Here is a 23295-nt window from a genome sequence, read left to right on the forward strand (position 1 = left end):
GGCTGCTACTCAAACTCCTACAAGTTTCAAACATCCCACTTCTTTCAGGGATTATTTTGGTTTGATTTTTTCCAAAGTAAAAAAAAAAAAAAAGTACAATTAAATTCTATCGAAGCTATGACCAGGAAGTTCTAAATATCATACTCCCCACCCCACCCCCACCTTCTCTTGCTCCTAACTCTTTCTCTATTCTGTATCCCAACATGAATGTACATCTGAGTCAAAAAACCAAGGACTCACTGTGGTCTTCAGCTTTGGCTGGCTTTCTCTTTGGCTGACCTGCCTCCATGTTAAGATTATCTAAACTGCATTTTTAGTTCTTCAGTATTACTATAAACAGTTATTTAACAAATCTACATGCATTCAAATGTTTAACAAATATTTAAGTGTTCAGTCATATGCATTTTATGGATTGTTGTTAGTAGCCTACTTTTTTTCTGGACCCACCCTGAATCACACTTGGTCTCCAAAAATTACATGTCCGAATGCTATAATCTAAACAGTTCCTAAAATGCTGGCTGTGTATTATTAAAATAGTCTTCTCTTAGAAATCCCACCCAGGATCAGCGTGGATTTAACCATTTCATTACAGGAGACCGGGCAGCATTGTCTTTCACAAGTTCTCTCACTGCATTGCCGTCTCCAGATGCCATGTCATGCTCTGAAATTAGAAGGAATACAAATCATGTCCAAGTGTTTGAAACTCCAAGATCAAATACAGTTTTGTCTTGTTTTTGTATTACAGTGGATTTATAATGAAATATTTAACAAATTCAGAGTCTATGCTGACTGTATTCACCTACTCTATATCAATTAGCACCTCCCATTTAACATAACATCTCCTTTAATTATTTATCTTCATATACTTACCATCATCTGACATTAACTTACACATGCATTTGTCTTTTTTGTTGTTGTTGTTGTTATCTCACTCTATCACTATTATAACAGATGCATGAAGGCAGAGACTTTGTGTTTTGCTTATTGCCACAGTAGTGCGTGGAACAGAGTAGGCACCTAATAAATACTTACGAAATGAGCAAATGCTATAAGAATAGATCTCTAAGTAAGACTTTTATACTATGTAGTATGAAGAGGGATTAGTTTCTTGGTATAGCTCCAGAAGGCAAAAGGTAGAACAAAGGGCAGAATTTTATAAATATAATTCTTGCTTTCCATAAAAGTTTGTAATATTTAGAATTTTCTAAAACGAAAATTTTCTGTTTCTAAGAGTAGTGAGGTGTGTTTGCTTCAGCAGTGCACATCCTGAAATGGAACACTGTAAGATCAGTGCAGCCCGGCAGACAAATGTGTATAAATTCAGAAAGCATTCCAGATCTCACAGCCCCTCCCCTCCTCCACACTCCAAAAAGTTGCTTGTGAATTCCCAGTCTTAGAAAGTTGGAAAGCTCACTACCAAAATACAGGGGGGGAGAGAGAGAGAGAGAGAGAGAGAGAACAAATAGAAGAAGTTTGGAAGCCCACTTGCCAAGAGTATTGTAGCCAACAGGTAGAAAGTTAGAGAAGACAGTCCTGTGTAATCAGGATGTGGAAGGGACCTCCGGAAGTCACTATGCTGAGGAACCTCGGAGCCATTTATAAAGGCTAGGCCCAAACAGGCTTGTGCAGAGGTGATGTAAAGCCCAAGGCAGGACTGAGGCCCCAAGCCACTACTATAAACTGCAGCACACGAACCCCAGAAAGTCCCATGTAGACAATGCACCAGTGAAGGCAGGGCTCCTGGGAGGCTCTCCACAAGGTCCTTAGGATATTCTGTTTTCCATCCTGAACCTAACGGCACTATACTAAGGTTACACTAATAATCATCTTTTGTTGCTCCTTTAGCTAATGAAAGAAAACACCTTAGGTCAGGAAATGCTTTTTTTCATAAATTTCTGATAAGAATCTTGACACCTAATTTGGGTATAGAAATATTTTTTGTGTAACCTATAATGTTACTTCCACCCAGCAAAATATTGGTTTCTCAGGCAGCTATGTAGTAATTAAGGTATTTGCAGAACCTGCAAGCAAATGAGAGAGAGTGTCAACTCTGAGGAAAAGAGACTGCACAACAGTCTTGTGGAGGAAGGGATATGCTAAAAAACAGGAATGTATGAGACACCACGAAGAGTTTTGTCATTGAGGATTATTCCGAAGTTGCTCTCCTGTCCTCCCAGAAATGCATCCCAAACACCAACAATGATTCACAAGGGACTCAAGTCTTTTCTGGTGAAATAAAGTTTAGGTGACACCTTAAATGAGTGAAGAGGGATGTGAAAGTTGTTTCTTCAAAGGTCTTTTCAGCCTTCAGTTTTAAGAAAGCAAGATAAGATAAAAGAAATCGCAAGCATTGGAGGCAGTTTGCTGTAATGACACAATAGATTTCAAACCTGCACTAAAAGCAGTCACATCACTCAAAAAATTCTAGGTCTCAGAAAGTAGATTGGTGGTTGCCATGGTCTGGAGGAATGTAAGAATGGGGATAACTTTTAATGGGTCTTGGGGTTTTATTTTGGGTTGATGAAAATGTTCTGGAACTATTTAGAGGTAGTGGCTATTCAACATTGTGAATTTACTAAATGCCACTGAACTGTTCACTTTAAAATGGTTAATTTTATGTTATGTAAATATCATCTCTAAAAAAATCTTAGGTCTTAAAACTCAATCTTCTTCTATTTTGCTTTTCAAGAACTATAGGGACTAGTCATAAGTTTTTAAAATATCAATAATAATCTCATTTTCCAGATCAAATATTCAGTTATTCAATAGGTTTTAAAAAGGGTATTCATTTTAAATTAACGTTTAAGGGCATAGCCGTACTTAATAATAATTCCCTTAAAAGCCCACTATTTCCCCTTTATCTTAATGTACTTAATTGTACTAACATGTTAGAAGGAGGAAAGCTGAGAAATAAGGACATTTGCCAAATATTTCATATCTTACTTTAAACTGCAAAGGATCAGAAAAAATACTAAATAAATGATGTCAGATTGTCAAATATTTATATACAAAGGGGGGAAATGTGTCATTTATTAATACTAACAATTGCAGTGGCTACACGTTTTAAATGAGCTACCTTCAATTTAATGAAGCTTTACTGTACTGGTCATTTATTCAACAAGAGAACCAAATATGTGCACAGCGCCATCGCATAGGCTGTGTATTTCTCACATTCTAGCAACCTGTGTAAGAAATATGCACTAACAAGCAGCATGAGACTATTACTACAATTTCATTCAACAGTTTAGAGATAATTCCCACATTTCAGTCATAGACACTATCTCTTATCTTTTCCAAAATCCATAAAAAACACATGCTTGGAATTATTCCATTTAAATGCTTCCATTTGGTTAAAAAGAGAGAGTGAAATGTTCTATATTTTCTATCTTGGCTCTTAAACTTTATTCAATAAATTCCTGAGTACTTTTTTGATGTAAAGTTGAGAGAGAAGTAGCTTTGTCTAGTACATATATTAAACAGATTACTAAAGAATTTACAAACTTTGTATGTCTTGGTTATTTTTTATTACAAGTTTTTTGGCAACCAATCATGTAAACTGGGTAAATTTTATGAGAAATCATAGAATCTTTAAAATTATTGAGATCTTTTTAAGAAACAGCAACACCAACCAAACTCGACACCACCTGTTTTTCCCCTTAGTAAAATAAAGGAAACGAAATCATTCAAATCAACATCTTATTTTACTCAATGATATTTTGTAAGTATTCCAAATTGAAAATGAGACTATTGTTTCTATGTTTATACTAGAATCGGTTCTTACCTGTGTGAGAAACAAATCTCCTGTTGGAAGACTTGGCGACCGAATACTGGAAGAAGGGAAATTTCAGACATTTGCCAGTCACCCTGTCACATATGCCTAACTGACAGTTGCAGGTTTCTTTGCATTCCATCCCGAAGGTACCATAGGGGCAGTCTGAGGGCAAAGGAAAAGTTTAGAGAAGGAGCTGCTTGTTGTGCATAACAGCCCCTGTGTGCACAGTCTCAGGATTTGAACAAACTTCATGAATCTTGTCTGTAAGATGAAACCCAACTCTCAAAAAAAAAGGTCTCTGAAAATTAAAACTTTAAGTCACAAATGTGAAATCACACGCTAAGGATGCCCCTCAGTTGTGTACTTCTGTGAAGCTTAGTTGAAGACAGCTGCACGTAACCAATACCCTTGAACCAGTCTTAATTCTATATATTTTCTTCTTAGATACCAATAAACAGATTCTCATAGGTTATCTCTGTGACAGCTCAGTAAAGGGGGGCGGTTTAACGGATATATGCATCAGCTCCTCAATAGTTTAAAAAATGTGATGCTGTCTTTGAATCCACTGTATTCACAGACAATTTGCTACTTTATAGCACAGAGCTTCAAACTAACCAGGGGCAAAGAAAGCTGACATTCCAGCTCTCTATGAAGTGACCAAATCCTCAATCTGCTCCAACAAGTTTATTGTCTGTCAGAATGACAGTACAATTTACCTAACTCCCCCAGATGTTAAGAGGATTCACTAGTAAAACCCTCTGCAAAGCTAAGATGCAATATGTTAAATGAGCAAGAAAGCTGAGAATTTATTTACGTACCTACCAAAATCTGGAAGCTTTTAGAGCTTCATTGATTTCATATTTAGACTAAAACATAATAATAAAAAAAAAAGGTTGATAAAAAGAGGACAAAGTCATGTATTAAACTGCACGGTTTTTATGAGGTAAGCAGACAGCATCTCAATAGACTAGCCAATCTTTAACAGCCAAGCATAATAGATGTAGAATATTTATTCTCTTGGCATGACAATATCCTTGTAAACGTGCAATCATATATGGGTAGAGAAACCAGTTGTGAAGCATTTGAGTCTTTAATAATCTCATATTCCACAGAATGATCAAGAGAGATATAATTAAAATATACTTTTTTAAAAGAGACATAGGATTGCTTTTTTCAGCACCCCTCAGATTGCAGAGGAAACTGGTTTTAAGCATCTCCAGGGCAGATACAGTAGGTGTGCAATAAATATGTGTTGGCTGGCTGATTGGTCTGGGCAACACAATGCCAAACACCTGAATATTTAGAAAACATTAGATATGCAGCTGAGGCATACAGTTTTCATAGGAATGGTCTGTAAAAAAACTGAAGGTGGGAGTTAGCCTATAGCAAAATATAATCTTTCTCTCCAGAGTTGCTGAGGTTCACACAGGCTCACTATTTCCAGCAGAGAGGAAAATGTTCCAAACTAGACTGGCTTATAATCTGAAGGTTGCCAAAAAAGAGCAATCTTAAATATTTCCTAAAAGTATATCTCATTAACAGCTACCTCAATCATTCAGTGGAATACTAGAGCACTAAAGACTACTGATGCTTTCCTTACAGCTTGTTTCTTTACCCATATGTGACTGTGCATTTACAGTCACATTTACAGAGGCGATTTTTATGCCAAGAGAAAAAGCAATCCACTGCATATACTTGCTGTATCCTAAGTATGATTGTGTTAACCACTTCCTCCCTAACTTCCTTATGTGAAGTACTGTTTTCTTGGCTGATAAGCCCTGTAATTTACAGAAAATTCAGATTCTATTCAGCTGAAAGAAATGTTTGTGAATGTTTAACAAGAAAACGTTTCCTTGATATTCTATCTTTTGTTGGTCATAAACAAAAATAAACTAAGCAAAAAATAAAATTCTCTTAATAGTTCAAGTATTTATTTCCTAACCTTTAGTATGTTTTGAGGATTAAAAGGTGATTAACATTTATAAAAATATTTGTCTAAAAGGTAGGAGAATTAATAAGTTAGCTCTTACAGGATGGTTATCATTCATAAAAGCACACAATTGTATTAAATACATAAAATATAAGAATTATTTAGCAATTTCCCAGTCCCTTTAATAATTTTAAAAGCTTCTTTAATATTATAAAACTAACAAATGGGGCTATAGCATATGCGTTACATCTTAACAATAGCTCTTAATGATGAGATCATGAAGTATCCATACAGAATTTTTAACTTCACCATTCTTTAGATTCTCGACATTTTAAACATGTTAAACATTTTAAACTACAGTCACTAAGTTTGAAATCAATTCTACAAATGCCTAACTATATTGATTAGCTACAGTTTCAACCTAAAGAAGTTTTCCTTTAAGTCTGTAAGACTGCCAACCTCATTCTTTACAGACTGCCAATTTTTATTTTTCTTTACTGTGATTTTTGCTTGTCTTACACCATCTACTATTTTTTCTAGATGACGAAAAACATTGATAAAGTGCAATGAGGTTTGTTTTATACTTCATGGTACCCTTTTCCAAGAATGTGAGTCATTTTGTTAGATGACTTAAGTCCACCCTATTTCACAAAGTGCATCTAGTGTTCATCAGAAATATTTAATCTTGAGAGATGCCCTCCATCCTGTGGACCCTTTCAACATCAAAGAATCACTAAACCCCAGTGCTAGACAGCACTCCAAGAGGTTATCTAGTGCCGACCTCTGTAACCACTGCCTGCAGAAGAGAGAGCACCTAAACCATCCATAACAGATTACCTGCCAAGTTTCTAAAGTTTTCCAGAAAATGAGGCAACATAATCTTCCATTGCAACTTTTTTTCTTAAATCTCCCAAACATAATTTGTGAAATGCTCTATTTCTTTCAGTGCTTTCTTGCACAGTGGGTTCAGTTGCTATTTGCATAGTTACCCTCTCTCTCCCTGTGACAACACCTGTGTGGGTCTTGTCCCTAATCCACCTGCATTTTCCCTCTTTATCATAGGAGGAATGTCTCCTCACCTCCCACACGAGCTAAAAGCCTTCAGTGTGCCCTGGGCAGGAAGGAGCAAGGGGTCACTCTTTACCTTTGCAGATACCAAACTCGTCACCAAAATCATCCTCCTCACTGTAAAACTGACACCTCAGCCCCGGGCCACACTTCACTCCATCCATGCCTGAGACTGTGCGGTAACAAGTCTCTCCCAGCCCCGCCGCGCACACTCGGCAGCAGCCGCAGTCGTCCAGCACTGTCCTCTTACAGCGCAGGCTGCTTTTGCACTCGTTGCTGTCACAACGTTCAGGGCAATCCACCGCATACTTGGTGCTCCAGGCCGTCGCCAAGTGCGCAGGGACAAGGAGCGTGGCCAGCAGCAAGAAGCTCTTCTTCATGTTTCCCTGTGGGCTGAGGCTCAGCTTCCTTCCGCGTGGTCTTTGCTGGTGGGAAGCAGCCGTCCAAAGTGGTAGCTGAGCCTCTGCCTACACGTTTATGAGTTTTATACACTGCGTTGCCCGCATGCTTTCCCGTCATCAATTTCCTCAACCCAGCAGCAGCGCTGTCCTCCTGCCAGGCTCTCTTGTTTTAGTTTATGAAATCCAGGATGAAGGCTGGATTAACACGCTGCTGCCATCCAGGAATTGAAAAGCCCAAGCTGATGTCATCTGTTATGTTTAGATGGTTGTTTTGCATGAGGACTAAAAAACTCGCTCACATCCGTCTCAACAGCTCAAGGACGTCTGCGAAGGGGCAATAAAGAAGGTTGCATACCTCCTTCAGGACAGGAATTGTTCTGACACCAGCATATCACTTAGGGTGTAGCTTTGTCTCAGAGCCTCTGTAGTCAGGAGGAAAATGATATCTACATGAATCATCAGGACAGAAGAAGCTCCTTTAAAAAAATAAATAAACATTTGGTATTTCCCCTCAATAAATAGCTATGAGAGCACTTGGAAAAAAGAGAGTGTTATACTGTCCCTTTTCAATACTTAGAAGAAAGAAATATTTTGAAAGCGGTTTTTTTTTTAAGACCCTTTCTTCCTTCCTCCCACCCCTCTCCTCAAATGTTATTTCTAAAACAATTCATATCGCCTATATCTAAGTTTGTCATGAATGTAGCTGTATTTCTAGTAAGATGTGGAACTGCAGCACTGAATTTCCTTTAAAACCAATACAAAAACCACAAAAGAGGTAAGATGTTGCTGGCACTGTTTCTGGGTTACTCAATTCTGGAAAAACTTATCAGTTTGACTTCTCCTGACCTAAAACTCCCTGGGGATAATGCTCATCCATCACCTAATCTACTCGTCCAATAATTGAGCCCATTCAGAGCCCTTCTTCTCACCTCCTGGCATCCATCAGATTCCTCACTAAAAACCACTACACAAGGCAGCCAGCCCAGGGAAACAAATGAGACAGCAGGGAAATCGGAACGTGGCCCAGAGAGGCAAGTCACAGGGAAGAGAAAACATTACCCATCAGCAATCAAGGTCTTCATGCTATGGAGGGCCACAGGGCCTAGATCCACCAGGGAAGACAGAGCAGCTCTCTTAAAATATTAACTGGACCAGGGCCTTAAGCGAGGTTTGTAGGGCAGACCGAGTAAAGTGAAAGAAGAGCGAAGGGCGTCCCTTACCAGCCACATGTTAGATGCCAAGAGCCCCCTCCCCCGCCAACTTGTCAAAAGAACTGTAAATCCACTGTCACTTAGTAAATATCCACCCAATAAAGCTGATAATTCTTAGTCTGTCACACATTTGCTGTGGGCAAGCCACAGGACTTCTCTCAGCTTCCGCCCTCTTTTGAGAGTTGACAATGTTAGGCTAGCTGATCTCTAAAATTCTTGCCCCCTCTAGAAGGTGAGGCAGGGACCAATGGATGTCTTCATGGTTAGGTTAGCCTTTGAAAGTGCAATTTTAGGACAATGGGGAAACAGAATCTGGACTACAGGGAATTGAGTTTCTCCACCTGGGAAATGAAGACAAGAGTTTTAGCTTTCAAATTTCTCAGATTTTCCATGGCAATCCAATTTGAAATATTCTATCTTCACCTCCCCAGAAGCAAACACATATTTAGTAAATGGCACACTGTGATTTATTGTTTTCAATAGCGGGTAACATTCACTGAGTACATAACACGTGCCACACATCATTCTGAAACAATTTATATATGTTAACTCACTTGCCCCTCACCACAATCTTGTGAAGTAATTTTATGAATGAGAAAACTGAGGTTAAATAATTTTCCCAAAGTCCCCATAATGTCAGAAATTGAACTGGAATCATGTCAGTCTAATGCCAAAGCCACACACTCTATTGCCTATTACAACAAAATCACACTTCCATGGCCAGTGGTTCTGATGATGGACTTATTCACAATTTAAGCTGATCCTGGAAAAGATTTCTTGCTCCAACTTTTCTGAATGCCACTTTCAGAGGAGAGAGTGGATAATTCGAATCTTGGTTAATAATAACACCTAACCATTATAGGAATCTTACTGTGTGCCAGATACCATGCTAAGCACTGTATATGGATTACCACATTTAACATTCAAAACAACCTCATGAGCTAAGTACTATTTTTATCCCCATCATAGAGATGAGAAAACTGAGGCTTTAAGGAGTTAACTTGTCCGAGGTCACACAGTTAGCAAATGGTAAAGTCAGGACTCTAACCCTGAGACAGACTGTCTCTGGAGACTTGAATAAGAATTGCAAAATCAAACACATACAGGTGCCAAGCAGATGACCCAGGTGGGTAAGGTAGTAAGCTATACTAGGTGTAATGCAGTGAGAAAAGAGTGGATTTTGCCTGCCTCAGGAGCAAATGCCTCCACTAAGGGAAGCAGAAATTCCTTAGGGCTGACTGACTGCTGCCGTGTGAGAATATGAGCCCGCTGAGCCCGATCTCCTAATTTTTTAAAAGAGAAGCTGGAATCCAGACTTTTAAATGTAATATCCTATTTTTTAAATGTTGGCCAGTTTTTCATTCAAATTAGAAAACATTATATGTGCCTTCATTTCTTTTGGATTGGATCCAGCCTGCACACTAGTTTGGTTTTACTATAAATTTTGGATTCTGACAGTGCTGGACCTGAATCTCTGTTCTGCCATTTACTCCCTAAGGGGCTTGGGAACTTATTTTAATGTCCCTAAAGCTCCATTTCCTTATGCTGTACAATGGGGCTAATAATACCTTCTTCATTATTGTTAGCATTGATTGTTAGGATTGATAAGGGTTATTGTTAAGATTGATAAAATAAGGGATGGAAAGTATCTATCTTGCATTCAATAAGTGATAGCTTTTTTAATTTTTAAAATATAATCATCATAGAGTTAGCAGTAAATAAAGAAAACTAATAAAAGGATAAGAGCTTTCTGAGCTTTTATAGGAATTTAAGGAAGAAACAATAAAGTCCTTCGAAGGTCAAAATCACAAGTGGTGAAGGGAAGAAGGTGAAGAGGAGCTTGTGAACAACTATCTTCTGCTTTTCCAAAAATTGATACTACCTTTGGTAAATGACAACTAAACAGAGAGACGATGTCAGTTGAGGGTACTAAATCTGCAATAATAGTAAACCAAAACACATTACACAGAAGAGTAAAAAAAATATGCTCAATAAAGTTCACAAACCTAGCAACTCATTTGAGGGGAACCTTCGATTCCTTCCAAGACCCAGCAAAAATGGTTTGTCCTAGCACAGTCCCTATGGGATTTTATCTAATTGCATCACTGTCTTACCCAAACTTGAGCCCAGAATAATCAGTCTTATGAGGAAAGTTAGCAATGCCCACAGAGAGTTGGGAAATAGGAGAGTAAGCAAGGAACTGACTTTAATCTGCAGTAAAAAAAATAAAATAAAATAAGATAAGGTGAAAACAAAGCTATTGAAGAGGGCATGAGGTCCACCTCGATTGACTTGCTTTGTGCTGGGGCTGGAGATCTCTAATTTTGCTCTGCCTGTGCATGAGTTGTCAAATCAAAGAGTGAGAAAGGCCAAGGGGAATCACATAAGCTTTTTATAACTCTGAAAACACAAATTGAAGCAATGGTGGGTCAAACCATATTATCTTGGAGATCAAAAGATAGTATGCAATCTTCTGCAATGGGAGCCAGAGAAATGATAAAACCAAATAACTATTCAAAGAAGTACACCTATTCATTTAAAATACCATTATAATTTTTTTCCCTTAAACTTGGCATTGCACCAAGCAGGAGAATAAGCCCAGGTAATGTGCACTAGTATTTTGTGCTTTATTTTGCACAATATAATTGCTCATAATCAAATACCAAGTTTTTGTTTAAGTTTGTTTTGATGGGGGTTTTTTGTTTGTTGTTTTGTTTGTTTGTTTGTTTGTTTTTGGATAGGTAAAGTGACAAAGGCTCTGGAAAGGTTCCCAACTCTCATGGTCAAGCCAACTTGCACCATGCTGACTGTGCTTTCCTCACAAACCTCTTTATCAGATAAGTTTGATTTAAATTAAATTACAAAAACAGCCTTGAAGGCGAAAATGTCCAAGAAGCAAATGGACAAACTTAGGTGTATAAGACTTTGTAGTTTAGTTTTTGTTTTTGTTTGGTACCATCTGAAAATCCTCCTCCTTTGACACTCAGCTAATGGCAATATTATACATGTGCTTAGCACAAAGTCTAGCATATAATAAGGGCTTAATATTGAATAAACATGGAAATGTTTACAACTGTTTTTCAGAATCATTTTCAGAGAAAAATAAGTTAAAATGGGCACCAGTGTGCTCCCTCTCTCTCTCTACCAGAGGAAGAAAGTGAGGCCGGGTTCTTGGGCAGCTTGGATTGAGCTGCAGTCCATGAGGCTTCTTTGCGGACGTGAGCGAGAGGTTTCCTAAGGCAGCAGAAGTAGCTGAGGGTGGACTGACGTCTGAGCAGAGACTTTAGTTCCAACATGTCAACAACTGCGCAGCTAACCAACTTTGTCCTCTTGAACTTTCAGCCTTGGGTCTGACAGCACCACATCTACTCTGAGAAGTTCATGAAACCTCCTTGTGGTTGATGGGCCCTGATGAAACCTGTCTGCCAAACTGACTGCATTTCACAGCAGTCACAGGGACTCCTCCCAGAGCCTCCTGACCTGGGAACAGCTTGTAGGAGTTCTAGAAACAGCTCTGCCAATACCAAGCTACGTGATTTTAGGCACGTCACATGACACATACCTTAGACCTCCCCCGCAGTCTCTCCTTTCTACCTCAGTAATGAGTCAAGAGGATCAAAAGGAACATCATGACTATTATTATCAAGAGTCTCAATTTCTAAAAATTTACTTCATTCCTTAAAAATGATCTGATGTCTCAGAGGAAATATTTTCCCAAAAGAAATATCTCTCCAGTTCTCTAAGTTTTAATTTTTAATAAAGACAAATTTAATAGTAAAGGGGAATTTGATGGTCCAGGAATTACCAAAAACCACCTCTGCTCAGAAGAACAAGATGAAGCGCACCTGCTTTAATTAAGCTTTTTGCCTGAATGGAGCCTTCTGATTGTGTGTGTGTTGGCAGCAATCACAATTGCTTACAGCAAACATCCCTGCAAGAATCATGAGTGGGGGGTAGTTTGAAAAGATAGGACAGCATCTACTACGAATGTCAACCCCAAGTTTCTGGGTACCCCTCAGAGAAGTTTGTCACTATATACTGAGCTTTGGTGCCAACAGAGTCCACCAAGGAAACAGACCCAGAATCGGGTCTGTTTTTAACTTTAGCCAAACCTAGACACTTCCACTTTGGGTTCACACTGCTAGGAAATCTTTTAGAGTGACAAAGTCTAGACTTGGGAACACGTGAGGAGCTCTCACTACCTAGCTGCCTATTTCTCTTCTTTGCCTCCAATTCTGGCAGTTTCTAATGTGAGGAGTTAGGCAAGTGTTCTTAACAGATAGCTCTTTCTCAAATCAGGGTTCTGAGTCTGTACTCCCATCTGCAAGAAATTCCAGTCAAATTCCAGTGTCCTTCTGCCTTCAAATAGGAAGCCACATCAAGAAGCACTAGTCACTGCCCTGACAGAAGATGAGAAGCAGGGTGAGTATTCAAATGTATGCAGTCCTGAACTTGGGACCAGAAGACCTGAGTTTGAGTTCCAGCTCCACCATCGGTCCTGGTATAAGACACCAACCAGACTTCCTGATTAACACAAAGTCATTTTTTTCCAGCAAAATATAAGAGATAGAAACACCATTCTTTTTTCAAACAAATGTACAGATCAAAGCAGAATGTAGATATGAAAACATGTTATCAACTAAATTACCATACATCTGTAAAACATTATTTCTTATTCTGTAAGACAAATTATACCACATACACACACAAATGAGCCTGTGGCTATCTATGTCAGGCTCACCTGTTCCTCCATCCCCCTCATCTTCTGCAAATGGCATAGTTTTTCATTCACTTAATTCACAGAATGATGGCTGAGCATTAACATTCTTGCTTAGTAAGACCCCAACCCTCCCCCCTGCAGCCTGCCTCACCTCATCCTGGCGCAAGATGACTAAACAGCTCACAAACTGCTTTTATAGGCCAAAAGAGTTTTCAAAAAATCACTAGTTTCCTACATGACTAAAAAATTAGCTTAGGCATTGGAAGTCATTTAGATATTAAGACTCTCTGGCATAAGAGAACATAGGTTGAAAAAGTCATGTTAGAAGTTATTGCTAAGATGTTTGGAATTTTCACTAGGAATTTTGGAAAGACTGAGAATTCTGATTAATACAAGAATTATAGGAAATGATTCTGCTACTTTACTTTTCTAATAACGTGGCACTTCCTTATCCTAACCTTAAACTGACCTTTTTTAGAATGTAATAAAATCTTAATCAGGACCACCCTCAGACTCATCAGTTTGTCCAGCCAGTTTGCTTTAGCCTTGACATGATATGTGGGTTGAATCGAATGTTTTTGTTTTTGTTTTTGTTTTAAGTTAAAGGTAAGCACTAGAATAAGAGAAGTAAGAAGCATAACTTTCAAGCCCTTTATTTAGGACTTTTTAAGAAACTGGCAGTTTCAGACTCGCTCTTTAATCTTGTATTAAAATATCTTGGCTCCTTTTTTCCTGAGATGTTCTCAGTGAAGGGCCACATTGTGACCTCTTTTCAAAAAAAAGAAGTGTCTTGCTTTCTTTTGGCTGCCATGTTCCTCATGAAGTCTCCACGCCTGTGATCTGACAGCTTAGTGTCTGTACGCTAAGGGTGCCTTGAACAGGGTTCCCCAGACCGCCTGCATCTGAGTACCCTGGTGTCCTGGGAAGCTCACCAAAATGCTGCACCCAGTGATTCCAATGTGATGGGTCTGGAGTGGGACTAGGAATCGACACATTTAACAAGTAAGCCACTTGATTTTGACAAACTCAAAAATTTGAGAAACCTCTAGACTAACGGTTTTTCCCAGTCACATCTCTTCATGTTAGTAGAGTTACTACTCAGTCTTTACTCTGGAGATTTCTGACATGAAAAGCCTATCTTTGAGGGACTAGCCTAGGATTATTAACTATATTATGCACTTCAAATTTTGTTAGCATATGCCACTGATTCTAAGACATACATCTCCACATGTTAATATCAATGAAGTTGGGAAATGGTCATCATGATGTAATTGTCACTGCTACATGTGCACATCAAAACTTGCATGAGGAATGTCAGTTACATGGAATGGAATCTCAAACACAGTAGGAGAATCGGCTATTAAGATTCTGCATTACTCATAATTTTGATGGTGCAAGTGCCTATCCTCTGTGAAAAAAGACACAACACTGACATGTGATTCAGAAGGGCCAGATATGAATGTGGAGTCATTTAGAAATATTTTATCCAATTTATTAAATTTCTATGTTCCTTCCTATGAATGTTCAAAAGTTTTAAATTATAGAAATATATACCAAAATAAGCCCAAAAGAGTGCTTTCAATAAGTATAAGAAAAAATTTTAGTAATTTGGAAACTTTATGTCAGTTTAATTGGAAGAATTATTTTTCTTCCTTAATGATATATAAAATAATGGCATAAATTACACTGAAAACATCTTAGATTCAATGAAATATAGTGGTTTTCTAAATAAATAGACCTGTGTTTATTTTTGTTGACTCACCATCAACAATTTGCCTAGCAGTAGAATAAATTGTTTACCAATCTTTAATCTTCTACTAGAATTTTAAATGATGAAACCAAATACTTTAATCTTACAAACTGCCTAATAAATATCCTAACTTGATGTGACTAAAGGTATTTTAGGGTAAGATATATGTTCTGTAAAACCTGAGCTTAATAGCCTGCTCTCTGTTCCAAAGTGCATATATACACACACGTGCATGTACACGTACCTCCAGCTTACATTTCTAATAGTGGATCATGAGTTTGTGTATATACCACCACTTCCAGACAACATGCTGAGCCTGTCTCCTTTATAAATATATTTAGGAAGTACTCACTGAATAAAACACCAAACAATGTCTCCAAGAATGAAAGGAATCCAACATACTTTGGCTTTCTGTATTCAAAGTGTTCTCAACATGGCAAATCAAAACTTCAAATTTTATGTGGTCTAGTCTAGGAAGCTAGTCTATGAGGGATCAACAGTTATTACAAGTAGGTAATTTGATGACCACTGATCCAGGCTGTTTTAAAGTATTAATGCCTTCATTTTACTAATTTAAAATAATGGAACTCAAATAGGGCCGTGAATGACCGCCTTTCAAGCACCCTACATCTAGACAAAAGCCTACACTGAAAACAAGAAAATGTAGGGTATTTGATCCTACCAGGGAATACGTGATGGGTACTTTTGAGGGACCTGAGAAGAAACCACTGAATAAAGCTGTTTGAAAAGGGATAACGTGCGTGGCATGTTTGCCATGATAACCTCTTCCCAAAACTGCGTGGGATTCACTCTGTCACATAGTCTTACATGGTGAGCCTTCAAAACTGTCCACTGCAGTTGGAATGCCACACAGACCTGTTGCAGGAAGACATGCCTCTCCTTTGAGGGGAAGGGTACATCACCAGAACACTTCCCATTCTATTAGGAGAGTCCAAGACTTCAAAAAGCATAGAAACGCTTTTCTCCACATACAGTCCCACTGTAAACAGATAATCAAAGACCTTTTGTAACTGAAAAGAAGAGAAATGGGTTGAAGCAATAAATGTGGCCCCAGAAAGCCTCTCAAGAAGTAAATACACCAGAGCTCTGAGTTTAGAGCTAGAAAAAGTCTGACTTCAGAGTAACTTGTTCAGGGTAACTTGTTTATTCAACTGCCGAAGAAACCAGAGTTATGAAATGTTTGATAATCTGGAATTTTGTAATTTATTTTTAAACTAAATATTAATTTTTTTAACTTTACCTTATAGTGGTTATATATAACACATTAATATTTACAGTTTAGAATGTTACTAAATATTTCTCTTCATAGAAAACAAAAAAGGACTAGATCATAGGCATATGTGTCCACGATTGATGATAAATGTGGCCTTGGCCTGGGTCTGCTCCTCCATCCACCTGCTTAACCCCTTTTGTCCATTCACCAGATCGCTTCACCCTTGAAGGCTAAAATGCCTTCTGCATGAGTCTCTCCCCAGCCTCTTCCCAGGCCGGAATTTATCCCTCAGCTGACTGGGCATTTCTGCACTCCCAGCTCTGTTCTTTACATGCAGGAGACTCTCTAGTTCTAGTGAGCAGGAACCATTTTATGGTCATTGTTGCAGTCTGCACAATGCTTGGCTTGGGCGCTGCACCTCTGAGGGGCTCCAGAAATGGCATCGCCGCACAGAAGAAATAAACAAATTTCAGAAATAGCCTCACAAACCCCAGCCCTCCAAGGATAGCAAGCAGGATGACCCTCCCTAGGCCCTGGAGTCCGTCCGCCCTGCCCAAGTTCTCAAGGAGCTGTGGTGGAAGGTGAGTTCTCTCACCTCACCCTCTTCTAAAATTAAATCACAAGAAGCAGCTCCAGCATTACATCACTAGCACATTAGTGGGAGAGTTTATCAGATCACTTTCCTTTCTGCCCTGTGCCTTCTACCTCTATGGCCCTCTCGGGCACCAGGCCCCCCACTGCCTCTGACCCGAGCTCCTCTACCGGAAAGTAAAGGCAGGTGGAAGCAGCAGATTTATTTCACCATATGTAGCAGTGGCTAAGAATGTAAGATCACTTGGGTTAGATGGTTTGAGTTTGAATTCTGAGCATACAACTTATTAAGAGTAAAAATTGGCCACAACATTTGAAGCTCTAAGCTTTGATTATCCCAGTTGCACAAACACATGAGAATTCCTACTTCATAGGGTTGAACTGATGCACTGAGCCCAGCGCCTGGTAAGTAGTGCGTGCTCAGAATATTCAGATAACAACATAGCGTTGGGTTGGTCCTCCACCAGACTCCCCCTCCTGCCCAGGCTCTCCATGACCCTGTGATTTTTGGTCTCCTTAGAGCACCCAAGCAGATAGGAAAAAAAAAAAAAAGGAGTACGTAAGATCTCCAAGAAGTGACAGAAGCTCAGCCTGTGTCTCCAGCCACTAAACCCTTTGATTCTATCTACTTATGGGGAGGGGGTGGTTGTGGATAAAGCTTAATTCATACAATAAAAAATCAATTTAACACCAAACTGTTAAAGTGGTTTATTTTATAGATGTGGCCTTGCACATGTGAAAAGAGCCCTTGACATTAGCCCAGGGTTCCAAGGGTTCTGGGGTCTGCAGAATCCAGCTGTGAGGCTGAAGGTCAAGGCAGCCAGGAGTGGGCCTCATTTATAACAGTCGGACAGTTTCCAAGGGAGTGAAACAACAAGACCTTGTATGAGTCACACCCAACTCGCAGGAATAGAGAAGTCACAAAGGATCAAAGAACAGATGAGCCTTCCAGTTCACTGCTCCTCTGAAACCAAAAGGCGAATTTCACAGGGCTCACTGTAATCTGTTCCAACTAATTTTCGGGGATTGAGTCTAGAGGAAGAGTCAACAAGAGATTTAGTTGCTATAGCCACTTGGATCCCTGACAAAGTGGACTTCAATGGAATAATAAAAAGCCACATTTTCCACAATACCCTCCTCCAAACAAAATGAATGGGAGTCGAAACCTTACTTACGATAAAAGCTTTAAAGACATAACTGAGCAACTTGCAGTGCACCACAAATAAATATTATTAATTGATTCAAGGGCACTTATGTAACTGTTTTTCTTTTTTTAATGAACACATTTATTTTGCTTTTCCTGTTTCATTCTTTGTCCCATTATGATGTCCACTCACCAGCTACAGGTGAGGTGTCACACTGACATCACATGCTGGGTCATAACATTCAATATTCATCTCATTGATCATCTCACTTTGCAGAGCTATGTAGGTGAGTACTGACAGTCACCTCAGCCTTATGAGTTAGTATGCAGTTGATTAAAGAGATGCTGGCTGGAAGGCTGGGGAACAAGAAACTCTCAATGTCTGCTGTGGGAGCCTTGCTGCCACCCACAATACCCTGTCAGTTCCTGCCTGAGTTTCTTGTAAACAAAGACAACTGGCAAAGCAGTACACACATACCGTATCTGACAGAGCAGAGATCACTGGAGAGATAGGATCAGTTTCCTCATGGTCCATCCTAGAGCAGTGCACTGAAGGTCAAACAGAGCTAGAGTTTGGGCTGCGTAACTAGGAAACACTGCTCTTTACCTGGTATGATCAGAGACTAGATACAAGCATAACATGACATGTCAGTGCTTCCACTCAGCCTTATCTCATCAGCTCAGCCCTCATGCTTCGGGGAAAGACTGGTCTTTCCTGGCATGATGGGAGCTGGAGCTGAGAACTGAGTATTGCAGCTCTGGGATGCCACCAGCTAGCTGTAGAATCCCCCTATAAGCATGTGTTGTTGGAGAAGCACCAGCCCCTCGCCTGGCATGATCACAGACTGACCAGGACTCGTTGCCATAAGCACTGGGACATCTAGGTTTCCACGGAGAGGCCAGCTCTTTTCTAGAGGGGCCAGCCTGCTCGCTTTTAACAAGCAAACTCTTACTTCTACCAGGTATAAGCTGCTTCAGACAGTCACATACCTTCTACCCACACTGCCCACCTGAGGTTTGTCTATGGCCAGACAAAGAAAGAATTTGGAGTTTTCCATCTGAGCACAAAGGATAGATTTCCAAGGTACTCTGTGGTTTTTCACCACTTGCCCCACCCATCCCCAATTTTTTCTCTGCCCTTTCCTGCCCTGCTCTGAACACTTTATGGACTGCATCACCCAGGTTCCCTTGCCCTGCAGCTTCTTGTGGATTTGGCCTATGGAAATCACCTTCAGCAGATCAGAGGAGGAGAGAGGGATGGGGCCATGGTATTTCTTCCCTACTCCTTCCCTGCTTTGGTCTGCATTTATGGCAGGGGCTGTGTCGGTGCTTACAGCTCCCCTTGGGTAACTCGCAGCTCTTGTGCTATCAGGGGCAGCAATGGCTGTTGCAAGCCCCTGAGTGCCTCAAGTCCCTTTACCAAGCCTACACCTCTATGAGTAGTCCCCCTTCATGAAAAGTCTCTTCATTTGAACCACCTGGGTCAGATTCTATTTCCTGACAGGATCTGACTGAAACAGGTATCTTTCAGCAATTACATCCTGTGATTGTAACACTTGTGGTCCGAACAGACATATATATTCTTTGTTGAAACAACATCCTGAAAAAAATGCATTACAGGTAACAGAATTATGACTTGCAACTCAGGTGGGTTTTGTTCTGCTCTGTACGTAAGTAATCCTACAGGGGATACTTCTTTAACCCAAGACTTTTGCCTATAAAAAAAGGTCTGTTGATAATGACTGAATCCAATTATATCAAGTTTACTAAACAGTTACCTGGAAAAACACATATAGAAAAACATATATAAATACTAAAATAGTATTATCGATGAGAGTTCAGATATAAACTTTGTGTTCCCTGATGAATCGGAGAAAAGAGAATAATCCCTGTTGTAGACTCGTCTGGATTGTTTCTTGTCTCTTACTTGCATTGTCTACATTCTGATGACCCTTCTATGTGTGTTTCATGTTGATCTTGTTTTGTGTCCAGGACTTGATTCTCTGTCTATAAAATAAATTTCAGCAGGGACTCAGACTTCATTGCTAAGTTACTATGGAGTCTTGGCTTCCCTCTGATACACTTGGCAAAATTCTGGCTGCCTACTTCTTTTATCCCTTGTTTTCCCATTGGAAGAGAGTAATTTTTATTTAATAAGTTAAAAATACAGTTCGAGATAACAGTTGTTGCCAATGGTTATTATTACTACTTTAAAACTTAAAAATAAAGAAATTTCCTCCAGGAAATTATTTTTTAAATAAAATATAGATTTCCCATATGTTGGTTTTTGATTCAGAGATTTTACGTCAATTTTTCTGACCCTTTCTTCCAAGAGGATTGGTCATTTCGATGCACGTAACCTTTCTCATCACAGTCTCTTGTCTCTCTGGATCTCTTCTGACACTTTCACAAAACAACATTCTGGAGATAAAATTTTGAAGAACAAACAATTAAGGGTGTGCTCAATGTCTCAGATGGAAGGCTGACTGGTCTTCTAGGAGAGTTTCCTTCTTCCCTAAATTATGAGTTATTAAAAATCGCCTCATCTTACAGAACACTCTGAGCACTTTGATTTAGATCACACAACAAGCGTCCTTGGCTTTGGTTTGGGTTGGTCTCTTTGCATACTGTTACCTGGTGCTGCAGCCTGCTGGCTTAGATCCTATCACAAGTATGCTTTTCTAAGACTTCTGACTGAATGAGAGCTTGTTCTTACAGAGCATGTCTGGCAGTTAGTAACACAAGAGAAGTGTCACTCAGAGAAGGAACATCTTCCCTAACATCATGCTACCCCACTGTGTAGCTTCCAATTATTCTTAGTACATATTACCCGGGAACGGCTTCTCTGTGTATGTGCATCAGAGCGATCTGCGAACTGGAAGCCCATAAGCTCCTGGGGCACTCATTTTGTGTTCTTTGTTTCTTCAGAGAAGCATTTAAAACTCATTCTAGTGAGAAGAGTACTCTCTGATTAAAATACAAACTTTAAAATATTTCTCTGGCCACCCCCTACATGACCCACACATATATTAGGTAGAAATACATGTACGTTAGCACTTCTAGTGTGACAGTTTTAAACATCCCCCTGGCAGCAGCAATTCAGTGACTTCTGGCTTATCAATTACACAACAATATGCAAAAACAAAACATTTCTAGAGCCAGCCTCTTCTGTACTCAGAGGAGGTGATGCCTTATGGTATGAGTTAATCAATATAAGGAATGTTATCCACTCAAACTATTTCCATTCCTGTCACCATACCTGACATTTCATCATTAGAGATGCTACCTCTGAATCTAGGAGATTTTTTTATTGTTTAAAATACATTAAATAAAATGAGAATACACTGTTAAGTGACAACATCTTAAAATATTCTTGAGCTATGAGGCGTTGGTAGATATTTACTGACAATAAATCCTTGCAGATGAGAACTGTTAAGAGAGTGGAGATGAAGGGGCCTCCATGGCTAATTTCACCTGCTTTAGAATATGGTCTTGAACAATTCTGATAATTCAGTTTTTTTTGGCAAATTTCAGAAAGCATAGGGAGAACTAAAAGGCGTATTCAAACTTAATTTTGTTTATTAAGGGAGAAATGGGCAGAAGTTGATTTTGAAACATGTTCTTTCCTGTTGACACACGTTCAAAGAATGTCTGGAGGAAATACTAAATTAAAATACAGACTGATTCAACTATTGGCATCAAGTCGCTTACAATGAAATACGGTTACTATCTTGAATATGAGGGAAAAGAAAAAAGAAGCTTCCCAACGTTATAATTTTGTTGATGAAAACAATGAAAATCTTAATTTAGAATCTATTTTATGTTATTTTGATTTTATCATTGTGAATTCCCTTGGAGACATTTACTCAAAATGGCTCTATTATATTCTTGGTTCCTGATATTACTGGTATAAAGAGTATGAGGGAGGGCTTTAATATTTCAAATATAGAATTAGCAACTGTAAATGTTCACCTAAGAACATTCGTCCTCATAATTTGGAGAACAGGAAGAGGAAGTGGAAGTAGCAGTGAAGAGAGAGATTACAGGGGTGAAAAATATCAATACAGAGTGTGTGAGAGTAGACAGGAGCAGAGAATGCTTCAAGAAAAAGCAGAGTAAAGGGATGCGAAGATATCAAAGAGAATGAGGACTGAGGAAAACCCACAAGATTTACTTATAACGTTTTCACCTGTTCAGTGAGAAATGAAAACAATTTGTAAGGATGACAAGAGAGAGCAAGAAATTGATCATGAAATAAAGAACTCTGATTATGAAAGAAAGAAAAGGAATGATAAATTGAGGAACAACCATGTTCAAATAAATATCTTTCATGAATAGATAGGTCTATGTAGGCTTGCAAACAAAACTAATGTAGGGATGGATGGATAGATGGGTGGATGAAGATCGAAGGAATGAGCTAATGAAGATATATAAATTTAAGTTGCTATATAAAGAAACAATCAAAAGATTAAGTCCCCAGCAGATGAGGAAAGAATAAAGCTGTTCCTTTAGGAAGGTGTATCCACCTGACCAGGTAGAACGGATGAGCAGTTAGATAAAGAGACAGAGTTCACCTTCGACTTCTGAAGTGGAAGGTGAAGTATTGGGTCTAGAAGTGGGATATGGGGCTTGGGAAAAATGAAGAAAGTCTGGAAAGGCTATTGTGGCCAGTGATTTAGAGAATGAACAAGAAATGAGTGAAAGAATTTCTAGAATACAGTTAACAGCTTAGTAAGTACATCTTAGTAAGAGTACATCTCGCTCTTGAGCTGGTGGGCTAGCCCACCAGGGTCCTGTGTAGCAGTATTTTTTAAGCTAGAATCTGAGAAAGCATATGGTAAAGGTGATGTAGGGTTGGGAACTTCCATAATAGAAGGTTAAGGGGGTAGGGAAACCTGGAGTTGATATGTGGGCCTTGTTAACATGATTATCTTGTTCAGACTGAAAAGAGGTCAGATGTCCCAGAGGAGAGTTAGTGGACATGGCTAAATTGCAAAAAGGACAGTGATTTGAAATTCTGGTGAGAACGGAAAGTTTATATTTTGGACTTTGGAAAGAAGAGATGAATTGAGAAAGTTGTAGAAGAAATAGAATGATAATTACATTGTTCCATATCTAAAAGAAATAGAATGATAATTATATTGCTGCTAACACCCATCAGCTAACTCATCAACCAACAACGAGAATTTAGATTATATTTTTGCTGATTTATCTTTTCTCAACTTGGTGGTCTTTTTATCAGTATTTGCTATAGTTGTACTATTAGTGTATCAAACTTATACTTACTAAGACTTGTAGAAATGTGAAATGTGCTTTGGTTTTTATCTTGTAATCACCAACACTTTTTAAAAAGTATTATTTATATATTAGGTCCCTAACTAAAGTATTGTTTTATTTTTATTTAGATCTATTTGTTCATCATCAAGTGCATTTATTATGACTCTTATCTTTTTAGATTGATCTTTGAGAGTTTT

The 23295-nt window shown here is 38.9% G+C and overlaps 1 protein-coding gene across 1 annotated transcript; it reads right to left on the reverse strand.

Annotated features, from left to right (window-relative positions):
- Positions 1-563: 563 nt before the first annotated feature.
- Positions 564-7230, reverse strand: ESM1 (endothelial cell specific molecule 1). Its single transcript, XM_006912454.3, has 3 exons — positions 6847-7230; positions 3782-3934; positions 564-661 (listed from the first exon to the last, which is right to left on the reverse strand). Exons 1-3 carry the CDS (start codon positions 7148-7150, stop codon positions 564-566), a joined length of 555 nt encoding a protein of 184 aa, XP_006912516.1. The 5' UTR covers positions 7151-7230.
- Positions 7231-23295: the final 16065 nt, after the last annotated feature.

Source organism: Pteropus alecto, unplaced genomic scaffold (assembly GCF_000325575.1).
Source record: "Pteropus alecto unplaced genomic scaffold, ASM32557v1 scaffold73, whole genome shotgun sequence".
In the NCBI taxonomy this organism is placed as follows: Eukaryota; Metazoa; Chordata; class Mammalia; order Chiroptera; family Pteropodidae; genus Pteropus; species Pteropus alecto.

What these genes read in the sequence shown, in the direction of transcription:
- ESM1 (XM_006912454.3), bottom strand. Translation starts at nt 7,150, where the DNA reads ATGAAGAAGAGCTTCTTGCTGCTGGCCACGCTCCTTGTCCCTGCGCAC. An exon ending in CGAGTTTGGTATCTGCAAAG is followed by an intron (nt 3,935 to 6,846) that starts GTAAAGAGTGAC and finishes CTTTGCCCTCAG; the next exon opens with ACTGCCCCTATGGTACCTTC. An exon ending in GAGATTTGTTTCTCACACAG is followed by an intron (nt 662 to 3,781) that starts GTAAGAACCGAT and finishes TTCTAATTTCAG; the next exon opens with AGCATGACATGGCATCTGGA.